At 33.7% G+C, this 14,592-nt stretch overlaps 2 protein-coding genes across 2 annotated transcripts; one reads left to right on the top strand and one right to left on the bottom strand.

The window, feature by feature from the left end:
* The first annotated feature begins 3,895 nt into the window (after window positions 1-3,895).
* On the top strand, window positions 3,896-6,659 carry LOC18014538 (putative cysteine-rich receptor-like protein kinase 35). The gene is made up of 7 exons (XM_006396827.2): window positions 3,896-4,860; window positions 4,938-5,066; window positions 5,173-5,294; window positions 5,380-5,590; window positions 5,671-5,908; window positions 5,990-6,143; window positions 6,224-6,659. Exons 1-7 carry the CDS (start codon window positions 4,008-4,010, stop codon window positions 6,548-6,550), a joined length of 2,034 nt encoding a protein of 677 aa, XP_006396890.1. The 5' UTR covers window positions 3,896-4,007; the 3' UTR covers window positions 6,551-6,659.
* A 1,058-nt stretch (window positions 6,660-7,717) lies between these two features.
* LOC18014537 lies at window positions 7,718-11,089 on the bottom strand. The gene is made up of 8 exons (XM_006396826.2): window positions 10,687-11,089; window positions 10,080-10,142; window positions 9,256-9,987; window positions 8,952-9,083; window positions 8,721-8,804; window positions 8,482-8,541; window positions 8,307-8,393; window positions 7,718-8,118 (listed from the first exon to the last, which is right to left on the bottom strand). The coding sequence occupies exons 1-8, from the start codon at window positions 11,077-11,079 to the stop codon at window positions 7,891-7,893; spliced, it is 1,779 nt and encodes a 592-aa protein (XP_006396889.1). The 5' UTR covers window positions 11,080-11,089; the 3' UTR covers window positions 7,718-7,890.
* Window positions 11,090-14,592: the final 3,503 nt, after the last annotated feature.

Raw genomic sequence — 14,592 nt, 5'->3', positions numbered from 1 at the left:
GCTCATGCTCACACTGTGTTGTGTGTTGACTTCGAATTAATTGCTCGTATGCCATAAATTAGAAAAGGCAAGTTTTGCGTGCCATAAACGAGTCTCGTTGCCATAAAGCATATAAAATACCGATTTTGTCCTTAATGAAATTTGTTATGGCATTTTGAATTATGTAGAAAAATATTTATTTAATTAATTTTTAATATTAATAAATTAAAACAAAAATTAATTTTCATCGTCATCTTTATCGTCGAGATCTATCGAAAATCACCAAAATCTTATTTTCACCATCAAACCTTCTTCGCCTCTGCTCCTTTCTCCTTCTTCTCCTCCTTATTCTCTGCAATCAATTTTTTGTTTTTGTTTCCCCTCATCTCCACCATTATTGAAACTTCAAAACTGAATAAGATTTTTATTTGGGGATTTCACAATTAGGGATTGGATTTGCTAAAATTACTTGTTTTGGAATGCAAATTGGATTGATAACCCAATTTTATGTGACGATTAGGTTTTTGCATTAGTAATTTGCCGAGTATAATTGTTAAATTATAGTAATTTTTAGGTTGATTATAATTGAAACCCGAGTTTATTGCAGAAAAGGACAACTAGTACAAATAGAACAACTGTGAGATAGAAAACAACTGGTACAAATGGAACAACTATAAAATAGATGACAACTGGTACAAATGGGACAACTGGTACAAATTGTACAAATGATATAACTATATTCCTTACAATATACAAGAATGATTTGTCTTACAGCTGAATTACATTGTCGAAGTAGCATGAATATTATAAAATTATCATTTTTCTAATACATATTATTGGTTTCACATCAAACATCTTTTATGATACAAGGAAGACTTTGATAATGTTAACATTCTTTTAATGGAAAAGACAAAAATATATGATTTTGCATAATTTGTGTTATGAAAATTTTGTAAATGAACTGCAATAGTCGAAAATCATGTGGACAACTACAAGATAATAAGTTGTATTAAGGGACAATTGGAAAAATGTTAAAATCGATAAAGGACAACTATGAAAAATTTTGAACAATTGGACAATTTGGTACAACTATGTACAAAATTGACGGCGCATTTAACGGCGCACATGTCTATTTTTGTCGACGCACGTGTGCTCTAGCTTCGTGGATGCGAATAAACAATGGACAACTGGACAAGTATGGACAACTATATGCAACTCCTTAATTTAATAAAAATAGCAATTAAATTAAATTAAACATATAAAGAAAATATCTACTTAAGAAATGCAAACACGTCTTAAACTATAAGGAACACTATTAATAACATGGATAAAATAAAATTATCATTTTTCTAATACATATTACTGGTTTCACATCAAACACCATTTATGATATAAGGAAGACTTTCATAATGTTAACACTCTTTTGATGGAAAAGATGTAAATATATGATTTTGCATAATTTGTGTTATGAAAACTTTGTAAATGAACTGCAATAGTCGAAAATCATGTGGACAAGTACAAGATAATAATTTGTATTAAGGGACAACTGGAAAAATGCTAAAATCGATAAAGGACAACTATGAAGAATGTTGGACAACTGGACAATTTGGTACAACTATGTACAAAATTGACGGCGCACATGTCTATTTTTGTCGACGCACGTGTACTCTAGCTTCGTGGATGCGAATAAGCAATGGACAACTGGACAAATATGGACAACTATATGCAACTCCTTAGTTTAATAAAAATAGTAATTAAATTAAATTAAACATATAAAGAAAATATCTACTTAAGAAATGCAAACACGTCTTAAACTATAAGGAATAATATTAATATCATAGATAAAATGAAATTATCTTTTTTTTTAATTAATGATAATTATAATTTTAAATTATATAGTTATACCACTTGTACTAAATTATACTTAGTTTTAATTGTACATAGTTGTACTTAGTTGTCCATAATTGTATATAATTGTAATATAATTGTATTTAGTTGTCCATAGTTGTACTTAATTGTCCATCTTTGCATTTGAATAAAAAAATGAATAAAATATAATATAACAAAAAATGAAAAAAGATAGCTGATTTTTTTTTCTTCATGTTTTGTGAAGTATTCATAATAGATAAAACAAAACATCCAAAATAACATCTCACCAAAGAACTTACAAACTCTGTAATCTGCCTTACATAAATTCTTTGTAGTAATCCTCAAGCAAAACTTGGCGTCCTTCAAAAATGGCAGCAAAAGGAACCACACTTGTTCTCTTCTTGATGCCTTCAAAAGCCTCTCTGTATCTTTTACGTAATCTCATGTCTTCATTCCAAGCCCCAAACAAATGTTGTGCAATCAAACCGAGAGAAGCTGATGCAACTACTGTGTTTCCAATCCAGGGTATATGTGCCAAACACCAAACGATTTATCCAACCATCTAGAGAAAGAGAGTACTCACAATGGTGTTCATAGCTAAAAGAAGAGAGATGCCAGCAAATAGAACACAAAATGCTCATTGGACTATGATTTTATCTCCTATATCCCTGAGACCAGCTAAACCACTATGTATCGTTGCAAATATGAGGATAAGCATTAACATAGCAACCTGCGAAAAGAGTGGGTTGTACAGTCAAATAATTGCCTCAAGGAAACTGAAATTGGTTCAATTACTGTAATGTATGCATACCTCCGCTGTATCGGAGATGCTAGAGACGGCGTCGATGCATTTTCCAAAACTGGTGGAATTATCGATCCAAACTCTGTTGAGGATGAAGAGAACGACTCCAAGGACAATCAGAAATAAAGCCAGGAAGCAAGCTTCCGTTTGCCTAATCTAAGTGCAGCAGAATCCTCACCGATCAGTAGAACGAGACCCTCAGCATCTGGAGAGACTGGGTCTTCCCGAAGAGTCCTACGGATCAGAATTTTTTGATCGATCAATCTAAATACAGAGCTTGTTGGAGGAATCAACAAAGTCTGCAATCCCATCGGTTCTTTGAGTCCTTGCGCCGAGATGATATTGAGCTTAAGAACGTGAGATTCCTCCTTGTCACTCTTCCCAGCCTCCATCGCTCGCATCTCTATTTGATTTCACCGAGGTGAATTAATCAGCTGATTTCCTGGCAATAGTGAACTAAAAAAGGGAGAGAGGAGAATCTGGAGTGGAAGAAGAGAAGAGAGTGAGTGAGGTTGAGAAGATAAATTGTGAGAAGAAAAAACAGAGAAAGGAGATTATCCAAGTGGTGGAGAAGAAGAAAATGTTGAAGAAAGAGAAGATAGTGGTCAATAAAAAAAAAGTTACGTTGAAGACATATTTTTTTTAATTGTTTAATTATTTAAGAATAAATGTAAGTTAGGTCGGGTTATTGGGTTTAAGTGGAATGGATAGATAAAATTATGGTTGGGTTGGTAATATTATAGATGTATGAGAATAATCAATGTCTTTTCCCAGTTTTTGAATTTTTAAAAAAATCAAAATTAAATTATTTATTAAAGTTATGGCATTTTAGCCTACTTTTTTCTACGTTATGGCTTCGTTCCTCTCAAGATTAAGAATTTGTTAGGGTTTTATTTTCTTACTGTTTGGGATTCTAATTTGTGATTCTAATGTATAGGTTTGTATGTATTGAAAACGATTGTTCGATTTCAAAGTTTCTGTTTTTATGAAACCCATAACATGCTCTGTTTTTTGTTTGACTTTCTGCAAATCTGCTGTAACATAACAGGGGCATCTTCAGACCATTTCAGAATCTACTTGCTTGATTATCTTGAACCATTCTCTTTCTATCTGTTCTTGACGCAATGCAGAGTGTAATGGGTCCATATTATTGGTGGAGATAATAGCTTTCATCATTAAGTTTTACTTCCGATTGGGATCCACTGTTTCTCTTTGACCTGCTTTTAGGGTTTGGCAGAAGTCAACGAATGTTGTCAGGTTCTCATCTTTTCTCAATGGATAATCCATACAGTAATTGAAGTTGACCTTCTAACTTCTAACAATCTAACTTCGATCTTTGGTTCTGAATCTTGAGAGGATGAAGCTCAAGACTTCACTTTTACCAATCTTCTGGTTTTGTCTCATAACCTTAGATTCTGTTTCCACACAAGATATCTGCTTCAATGGATTCTTTAAACCCAACTCTACTTACGACTTAAACCGTCGTCGAATCCTCTCTTCTCTTGCTTCTAATGTCACATCTCACAACGGCTTCTTCAACTCCTCCATCGGTCAGAATCCCAACAGAATCTTCATCATTGCCATGTGTATTCCAGGAACCAAACCAGAGACTTGTTCAGATTGCATCAAAGGCGCATCAGACAGCTTATCACAGAGCTGTCTTAACCAAACAGAAGCTTATACATGGCCAGATTGTTGTATGGTACGTTATTCCAACGTTTCCTTCTCTGGTTCACTCGTTATGGAGCCATCTGAATCCCTTTACAATACCGGAGATATCGCAGATACCGATGCTAATTTGACAGTGTTTGATAGAGTATATGAAGAGTTGATGGTCCGTACAATAGCTGCAGCTTCGTTGAGCAATAATGGATCATCATCATTTGGACAAAAGTACTTTGCTGCTGAGGTTGCTTTGTTGACAACTTTCGAAACTATGTACGCGATGATGCAATGTACACCTGATGTTTCTTCAAAGGATTGTGAGTTTTGTCTGAAGAAAAACGTTGGCGATTATCTGTCGTGTTGTCGCGGTAAACAAGGTGGTGCGGTAATAAGGCCGAGTTGCTTTTTCCGGTTGGATCTTTATCCTTATGCTGGAGCTTTTGAAAATGTTACATTGCCACCGCCTAGACCGCCGCAGGGTTTACCTCCGCCACCGCTTGCTTTGACTCCTCCGGTAAGCGATCCGGCAAATACAACTGGCAAAGGTAAACTCTTTCTTATGTTTTGTAACAAGAAATCTGTTAAAACCTGTAAATGCATCACTGATTTGTGGCTTATGCAGACGGGAAATCAATTTCGATAGGGACTATTGTGGCAATTGTTGTCCCTATCACCGTTATCTTGGCACTGCTTGTTGTAGGATTAGTGGTTTGTAAGAGAAGGAAAACACACAAATCAACTGAAGTTCAAGGTTTGGTTGGTTCTTTTTTTTTTTTTGCAGCTTCCATGAGTAAATCTCCTAACAAACTCTGAAAAAAAGGATATTGAGGAAGATGTTTCAACTTTGCCTTGTGCAGCTGGTGATGAGATCACAACAACAAGCTCACTGCAATTCAGTTTTAAGACGATAGAAACTGCAACTGGTAAGTTTTCGGACAGTAACATGATCGGTCGAGGTGGATTTGGTGAAGTTTACAAGGTAATAAGTTCTTTCTCTAACTGGTTTGCTACTTCGCTGTATGAAGTTGAATCAATACAGAGTTTGATCGTATTTTTTTCTGCAGGGAGAGCTTTTAACTGGTACTGAAGTAGCAGTGAAGAGACTATCGAAATCATCAGGACAGGGCGCGCAAGAGTTCAAGAACGAGGCTGTTCTTGTGACAAAGCTTCAGCATAGGAATTTGGTTAGACTTCTTGGATTTTGTTTGGAAGGAGAAGAAAAGATACTCGTCTATGAGTTTGTACCCAACAAAAGCCTTGACTATTTCCTGTTCGGTAAGATGAGCTTAATATTACTTATCAGTTCCAAGGAGACCTTATAGTAGCTAATAGTTTATATATTATAAAATGTACAGACCCTGCAAAGCAAGGTGTACTGGATTGGACAAGACGGTACAACATTATTGGAGGGATTTCTCGAGGGATTCTATATCTTCATCAAGATTCACGGCTTACAATCATACACCGTGATCTCAAAGCGAGTAACATTCTCTTAGATGCCAATATGAACCCCAAAATTGCAGATTTTGGTATGGCGAGGATTTTTGGAGTTGATCAAACTCAAGCTGACACAAGAAGAATCGTTGGAACATAGTAGACTTCTTCTCTTAAATTGACTATAAACTCTGTTTGGTGGTTGCTTGTAGGCTAAAAGACTGTTTCTTTATTTTGCAGTGGTTACATGTCACCAGAGTATGCAATGCGTGGGCATTACTCCATGAAATCTGATGTCTATAGCTTTGGAATATTGATTCTTGAGATTATAAGTGGAAAAAAGATTAGCAGCTTCTGCAACATTGATGATTTTGATGATAATTTGGTCACACATGTGAGTATTATCTTTCAAGTTACATGAGTGTATATGGTTAAGCCAGAGGATACTAATTTTAACTTATTCACTTGTGTTAGGCTTGGAGGCTTTGGAGAAACGGGTCACCATTAGAACTCGTGGATCCATCCATAGGAGAGAGATATCAAAGTAATGAGGTTACTCGATGCATCCATATCGCACTACTATGTATTCAAGAAGATCCTGCAGCTCGTCCATTGTTACCTGTGATCATGGTGATGCTCACTAGTAGCACAACCTCTTTGCCTGTGCCTCGACCGCCCGGATTTATCCTCCCAAGCAGGCATGGACTGGACCCTGATAACTTGGAGTTTATCCAATCCACGAGCAGGTCTATTACTGGTTCTATCAATGATGCATCGATTACAGATTTAGATCCTCGTTGAAGAATGGTGTGTTTCTTGGATCTAGATCTAAGAAAGTGACTGATCCTTCTATTTATTTGTAAAGGTTTTTACTTTGTAAAGCTTCAAAGTGAGTAAGAACAGAGATATGAAAAGAATGTTATTCCACTTCATCTTGTCTTCATTTTACTCTCTTGAATCGTCTATACAGTCTCTGTTTTTCATTTTTCTATCAGTTTAAATTTGAAACCTTTTTCTCTGATTGTCTATGCCTATGGTTGCTAAGGTCGCTGAAATGATCGACGGGAAAATTTACCTAGTTGGGGAACGAAGGTCATGATGGTGTTCAATACAGAGACGCAAATGTGGAAGCATGAGATGTTAGGGGTAGAAATGAAGCAACGTTACATATTGTCTACTATGTGTAGTTCTTCTATGGTGACAGCTAACAAGATATACATAAGGGATTCTCCGAATATGTTTACGTACCAAAAGAAAATAGATGGGAAACGGACGAGAGGTCGAATCTTGAGGCGTGGCGGAATCCGTGTGTCGTTGATGATGTATTGTACTACTATCATCATCGAGATAAGGAGTTGAGATGGTATGATCCAAAGCAGAGGTGTTGGAGAGGAGTAAATGGTGTGGGAGACTTGTCGTCTGAGAGATCATGGTCCTCACGCACTGTGTGAATTATGGCGGGAAACTAGCTGTATTCTTGGTTGTGATAGAAGGAGAAATTTGGTGTGCGGAGATTTCACTGGAAAGACGCCAAGGAGGAGAAATTTGGGGCAAAGTTGAGTGGTGTGATGTTAGGGTCTATTATCCTTAAAGAATGTGTAGCTGTTATGGTTTGATGCACAGACATGTCAAGTAAACTATTATGTGATCACATGGAATCGGAAATAAACGAATGTGATAAGACATAAATGTGATTCTTGTATCTTTAGGCTGGAGCAGGAAAAATAGAAAGCAAGAGGAAAAAGCTGAGAAGAAAGAGGAAGCCAAGTGTAATGCTTTGTTTAGTGGTAGAATCAGAATGTTTGCAAGTCGTCTTATGAGGAAAGACAAAGACACTTGCGTCTCTATCCATGTACTTCCCTACTTGGCCATGTTCTAACTGCATAGGATCGTGTATGGTCGACAAACATAAAGAGACAATTGCTGATAAAGAAGACAATAATATTATAATAGTATAAGGAACCAAAGTTCCATTGACAATTGATTTATTATATGCCCATAATGAATGTCTTAATTTATTGTCATAAATAAGCTTTACCCAACTTAACTATTGCGGTTAATCAGATGTTAAAATGAAATCCAGTTTGATCAAAATCCTAAACATACGGTTGTACAGTTTAAAACCCTCAACATAACTTTTTTTACTCTGGTTTCTTGGTGGCTTCAGCATTATTGTCAGCATTTGAGTCATTGGTCGTCTTCACGGATTCGTCTGTGGCTTTCTTCTCAGCTTCTTCACGAGGACTGGTCAAATTCTTCTCTACGTCCTCACTCTCTGTGCCTTGGGCAGGTTTTTCTGCGTTTATAGTCAGAGTTGATACCTCATCCCTTGAGGCGTACCAGGAATGTCCACAGGCAATACACTCCAGCTAGATGCATATGACAATATCAGAATGTGATTATTATGATCCACGGAGATGAACAGTAAAAGAAGAAGATCAAGATATTATAATGATGTACTTGGCTTATATACTCACAGTATCTCTATTTTGATTTCGGTTTTAGCATGTAGTAGTCATCCAAAAATAGAGTGGGTAATATGGAAAAGCATACGAACCTGATAGCGATCTCCATGCCCAGCTTGGATGATATCCCTCAGACCAACTTTGATTTGACTGCACCTCGAGCATCTTGCATCAGTCATCTGCATCCGGAACCACACATGACATGATCAAAAACATTCCCCAATTGAAATCCAACAGACTAGATTGATTGTCAGAAATGAAAATAACCTGCATTCGTTCTGTATCATCAGGCTCCTTCTTCGCTGTTTCCTCAGCAGTAAGACCCTCCTGAACCCCAGCAAAACTAACAGTTTAGTCGTTTTAACATGAAAGATATACTCACTTATACTTGCGTACTATGGCAAAGAAGCTTGGAATGGATTCTATGTCAGTGAAATTGAGGAAGGGAGACTGAAGAGAAAAAAAATGGAGGAGAATCTGAATATGTAACATGACAAGTCCTTAACCTTTAATTCAGTGGGTGACATGTTCAGGATCTTTGCTGGCTCTAACTCGCCATTGAGCAGTCGTTTAGCTAGCAGTGCAGTGTTCTGCAGACAAAACAAAAAGGAATTTAAATAGTTAGACAAAACGCATAAGTCATGCTTACGGCAAACTTGTTAAATGTGAAGTAGTAATAAACAAACATAAGGCATAAGGGAGAGAAGTAATGAGATAGCATGAATGCAGATTCTAACCTTGAGATTGAAAACCAGTGTCCTCATCTTTTGATTATACTTATGATAATCCGATGCAAGTGAAACATGTAAAGCTTGCTCAAGAGCACACACCGGAGGAACAGCAGCATCTGGCCAGAGAAAACTCTCATCCTGTCAAGCAGTTTAAAACAAAAGGCTTATTCCAGCAACTACTGAATTCTTGATACATTTCAGATAACCAGCATATAATTTGGTTCATCTCGCTAGAAACTATTGTGAAAAGTGACTGTATGAAGAGAAAGAATATCTGGAGAGTGATTAAAAAAAAAAGGTCAGTTAAAACCTTTAATGGTGTTTCCTGAGATCCATTTTCAGCATCTTTCCCATCCTGTTCAAGATGGGATCCACCTGAACCCACCTTTGCTTCATCGCCAGCTAGTTTCTTCTCAGTGGTATAGCATATGTTCTGGACTGCTTCCAGAAGCTTCGCCAAACACTTGTCACGATGAGAATCACCTGTTAGTGAATCGAACTTCAGTAAGATAGAATAATGCTCCGACGAAATAGCCGCACCGCTTCCAGGGGTCTCAGGTTTTAGAGAGGCATCTTCCTCCTTTTTAACATCAACAGGAGCTATGTTTACTTTCCGGAAAGATCTTTTAGACTTCAACAGATTCTCCATATCAGCAGGCACTTCCTCAGGTTCCAGGTCAGGAAGATCACCCAATCGCGACATCGTCTTCTCGACAAGAAGGTCGATTTCATGTTGTTTGGAGTCTTCATAGTCTTTGTCAGTCAGCTTCCACAGCTTCTTCTCAACAGTATCATAGACCTTCCGTACGATAAAACCAGGGTGATTTTTGCGTATTGGGAGTTGTTTATGGGCTGGGACAAAATACACCACGCATCTGTGCATCACAGATTCAGCTGGCACTTCATCACGATGGAAACTGTAGAACAGTTCTCGTGTATCACTTGATAGCCAGTTCCCACCACCCTTTTTCTCTGCTTCTTCTGGACGATAAAACCACTGTCCCAGAATCATCATGCTTCCATCTTTTTTTTGGGTAATATCCTGCCAAAAAAAAAATAATAAACAAGTTATTTCAACGCGGATATACAACGAGAACTAGTGAACGCATATACAAAAATCTAGCACACCAGTACCTTAATAATGGCAACATATGGCTTTTGATTTGTGTCTTCTGGAACCAACAGCACCGGATCCTCCTGTGCAAGAAAGTAATGTCAGCGAGACTAGAAACAAATGGTCTTTAAGGTCTCAAGCATTGAGCCAAGCAGACATTAAACATAATAAACAGAGCATCTATCGCTTATTCCCTACATCATCTTAGGTTCTTCATAAACATAACATTAGCCTTGATACCCAGTAAGATAACAAATGAAAGATCGTTAACACATTCTAATCATCTCACATAGAAATCAAAGTTCCTTCAAAGCCCTAGATTTCCGGATCCACAACGATGTGATAAAAGCAAGCAATGGAACAAGGTCCACATGTAGACTCAATAAGAAGAGAAAAACAAAAACAAAAATCTCAACCATCCCTGAGTACGTGATTAAACCCACCTTTCCAAATCCCTAAATTTCACAACTTTCAATTCCAAATCTACAAATTTGATCAGGACATGGAAAAAACGCAAGCTCAATACGATCACAGCACTCGAACATATAAATCCATCAATCAGAGCAAAGAGCAGAACCCTAGAAAGCAGAATCAACAATCCCAAGAGATATAACACACAAAACTCACCAGTTCGTATTTGTTGCCATCATACTCGAATTGCTCGAAATGGGTTCTTCTTCCTTTGCCTTTACCCGTAACCTTAACCGATTCACCAATCGGACTCGCGTCATCAGGCTTCTCCTCTTCTTCCTCCGGAGGCGTTTCTTCCTCCTCCTCCTCCTCCTCCTCTTCCTCCTCCTCGTCTTTTTTCGCCCTTCTCTTTCGCTTCCTCTCCGTTTCCTTCTCTTCCTCATCGTCTGTATAATCTTCGTACAGCTTCACCTTCTTACGCTTCCTCCGCTTCCCCCGCTTCCCATCCGTTGTTTCATCAGGGCTCCTCGAGTTCTGTCCCTTTGACCTAGTCGCTGGTACATCGTCTTCCTCGTCACTCGACACTTGAGCGAATCGCCGAGACACCATTTTTTCCTGTGCGAAGAATCAAAGAATTGAGAAATAGATTAATTTATAAGAAATTTTGTTCTTTTTTTTTTTAACAGAAGCTTTCTTATGAAATTTTAGTTTCCCTGCTTAATATTATTCACCCACCTTCTTTTTCACCATTTGATGAAATTTTTATCTCACACCCAAACTTCACACAGGGAAACTAAAATTTCACAACCCCCTAAACTCACAATTTATATAAGAAATAATTTGTTGTTGTTTTTTGGGAGGTTTATATAGACTAAAGATATATATTTTATGCTTTATCCGCGTATAAATTCTGTTATTTATTTACTTTTTTCGCGGGAAATGATTTTATTACTTATCTATCTTGTATTTGATTGCTTATTAGTTCTGTATTTTTTTTATGTATACTTTTATTTTATTGGTTAAGTATCCCGCGCTTTTTTCCCGCGAAATTTTATTGTTTTAACTAAATTTATAAACTAAACATCAAAATTAAGTATTAAAATAAAAATATTTTAAAAATAGAAAATCTGAAAAATAAAATTTTTCATAAATTAAATTATTGAAAATTTTATGAGTTAGATCCATTAGTGAAATGCGTCTTTTATTCAACATGTGTTGTTTTTTAGAAATAATTATTGATATAATTTATTTTTTAAAAATAAAAATCAAAAACAGTTTTTAAATTTTTTTAAAATAATAAATAATTGAATTAATTAATAAAATAGTATATAAAATTTAATATTAAATGAAATCCTAAAATTTTGAGATTTTTACCAAAAATTTCAAAAAAAAATAATTATAATTTTCTATTAATTTTTAGTTATACTTGAAATAGCTTTATTTTTTAATATGTAATCCTTTAAAAAATCTATGTATCATTAGACGTTCAATAATTTAATAAATATAAATTTAAATTTTAATTTATTTTCTTTCAATGCATAAGTTATCAATCTACTGAACTTTATAATTTAATTAATTATATACAAAATATTTCATTACATTGGTATTACAAATATAACTTATGAAATAAAATCTAAAAGAAAACATAATTATTGGTGTAAAAAGAAAATTTATTTCCAAAAATATGGTCAACAGTCATTGTGGATAACACAATAATTAAAATGACATATTTTTATTGGTCAAAATGTTCCAAAAATGGTCAATTTGTCATTGTGGCACATTAATAAAAATGACAAAATAAAAAATCTGAAAAATAACTTTTATTATAAATTAAATTATTGGAATTTTTATGAGTTTGATCCACATGTCAAATGCATCTCATTTAACATGTGTTATTTTTTTTAGATAAAATGATTATTTATTTTTAATTCATTTTCAAACAATCAAAAACAGCTTTTAGAATTTTGTTTAAATATTAAATAATTGAATTAATTAGTAAGATATTACATACAATTTAACAATTAAATAAAACCTTAAATTTTTGAGATTTTTACCAAAATTTTCAAAAAATAATTATACTTTTATATTAATTTTTTAATTATACTTGAAATAGCTTTATTTTTTAATATGTAATCCTTTAAAAAATCTAGGTATAATTATACGTTCAATAATTTAAATATAAATTTAACTTTTTAATTTATTTTCTTTGAATGTATAAGTTATCGATCTACTGAACTTTATAATTAATTAATTATATACAAAATATTTCATTACATTGGTATGAATTTTATACATATATAACTTATGAAATAAAATATAAAAGAAAACATAATTATTGGTGTCAAAAGAAAATCTATTTCCAAAAATATGGTCAACAGTCATTGTGGATAACACAGAAATTAAAATGACATATTTTTATTGGTCAAAATATTCCAAAAAATGGTCAATTTGTCATTGTGGCACATTAATAAAAATGATAAAAATAAAAAAATCTGAAAAATAAATTTTATCATAAATTAAATTATTGAAAATTTTATGAGTTAGATCCACATGTCAAATGCGTCTCATTTAACATTTGTTGTTTTTTTTAGGTAAAATGATTATTGATTTTTAATTCATTTTCAAACAATCAAAAACAGCTTTTAGAATTTTTTAAAAATATTAAATAATTGAATTAATTAATAAGATAGTATATACAATTTAACATTAAATAAAATCTTCAAATTTTGAGATTTTTACCAAAATTTTCAAAAAAATAATTATACTTTCATATTAATTTTTAATTATACTTGAAATAGCTTTATTTTTTCATATGTAATACTTTAAAAATCTAGGTATATTTATACATTCAATAATTTAATTAATATATTTTCCTTAAATTTATACAAAGTTATCAATCTACTGAACTTGATAACTTAATTAATTATATACAAAATATTTCATTACATTGGTATGAATTTTATACCAATATAATTATGAAATAAAATGTAAAATAAAACATAATTACTGGTGCAAAAAGAAAATTTATTTCCAAAAATATGGTCAAAAGTCATTGTGGATAACACAATAATTAAAATGACATTTTTTATTGGTCAAAATGTTTTCCAAAAAAATGGTCAATTGTCATTGTGGCACATTAATAAAAATGATATTTTGTTATTCGTCAAATTAAAAAGTAAAATAAAAGGTTACTTAGTTAATGGACCATGACATATAGTCAACTATGTTATTTTTTTATGTTAATGATTATTAGAACCAAAACAATTTGCAATGGAAAAAGGCTAAAAATGCTAAAAAGACTCCTTAAATATAGAGTAGTTTACGTTCTTTCTAAGTCTTTTGCAATGGAAAAAGGCTAAAAAGGCAACTTTGCAGTTAATTTATTAATTGGAAACAAAACAATTTTAAATTTTTTTTCAAAAAAGCATGTCCCCAATGGAAGAATGAGTAATCCGTTCCCCTGCAGATCATGGCCTTACCACTCGGTCTCCTAAGCGGGGGATTCGGTGTGTCGGCTTGACCTTTCATAAGTGAAAACAGAATAAAGCTTCTATAATAAAGACGCTTACTATGTTAGAGAATAGCCATAGGAGATGGACCCTCTCAAACAAAATGGAGCCGGTTTGATGGATAGCAATATCGATAGATGATTTTTATTATTTTTAAAACAAGTACATATGAGAATTTTTATAACATGGAAGGGGTAACTCATATTATTTCTCTGACTTGGATAAGTAAACAGTTTTTACAAAAAAATTAACATTTTGTTCTCACAATTCGGTATAACATATAGATGCATGGGCAAATTTAGAAAGGGCATAAATATTATTGGAGCCGAACAACATATAACTTTTGTCTTTTGCCATTTAATTTATGAAGTTCATTTTATCTTGCTTGCAAAAATATTAAAAAAAAATCATTAGGGGCATATGAACTTTATATGAAAATCCGGATAATATTGCATATGTTATTAGATTGAAAATTAATAAAATATGTTTATAATGAGAAAATAGGGGAAAACTTGAAAATTCTATTATACTTAAATTTGTGGGTTCAATTACTAGTGGAATCATTAATTCAGTGGTTAATTTTTAGTTATGGTTAATTATACTTACACCAAAT

The sequence above is a fragment of the Eutrema salsugineum genome, unplaced genomic scaffold, assembly GCF_000478725.1.
Source record: "Eutrema salsugineum unplaced genomic scaffold, Eutsalg1_0 scaffold_3, whole genome shotgun sequence".
Lineage (NCBI taxonomy): Eukaryota > Viridiplantae > Streptophyta > Magnoliopsida > Brassicales > Brassicaceae > Eutrema > Eutrema salsugineum.
Note: the sequence above shows the minus strand (reverse complement) of the source record. Positions and strands in the feature narration are given on the sequence as shown.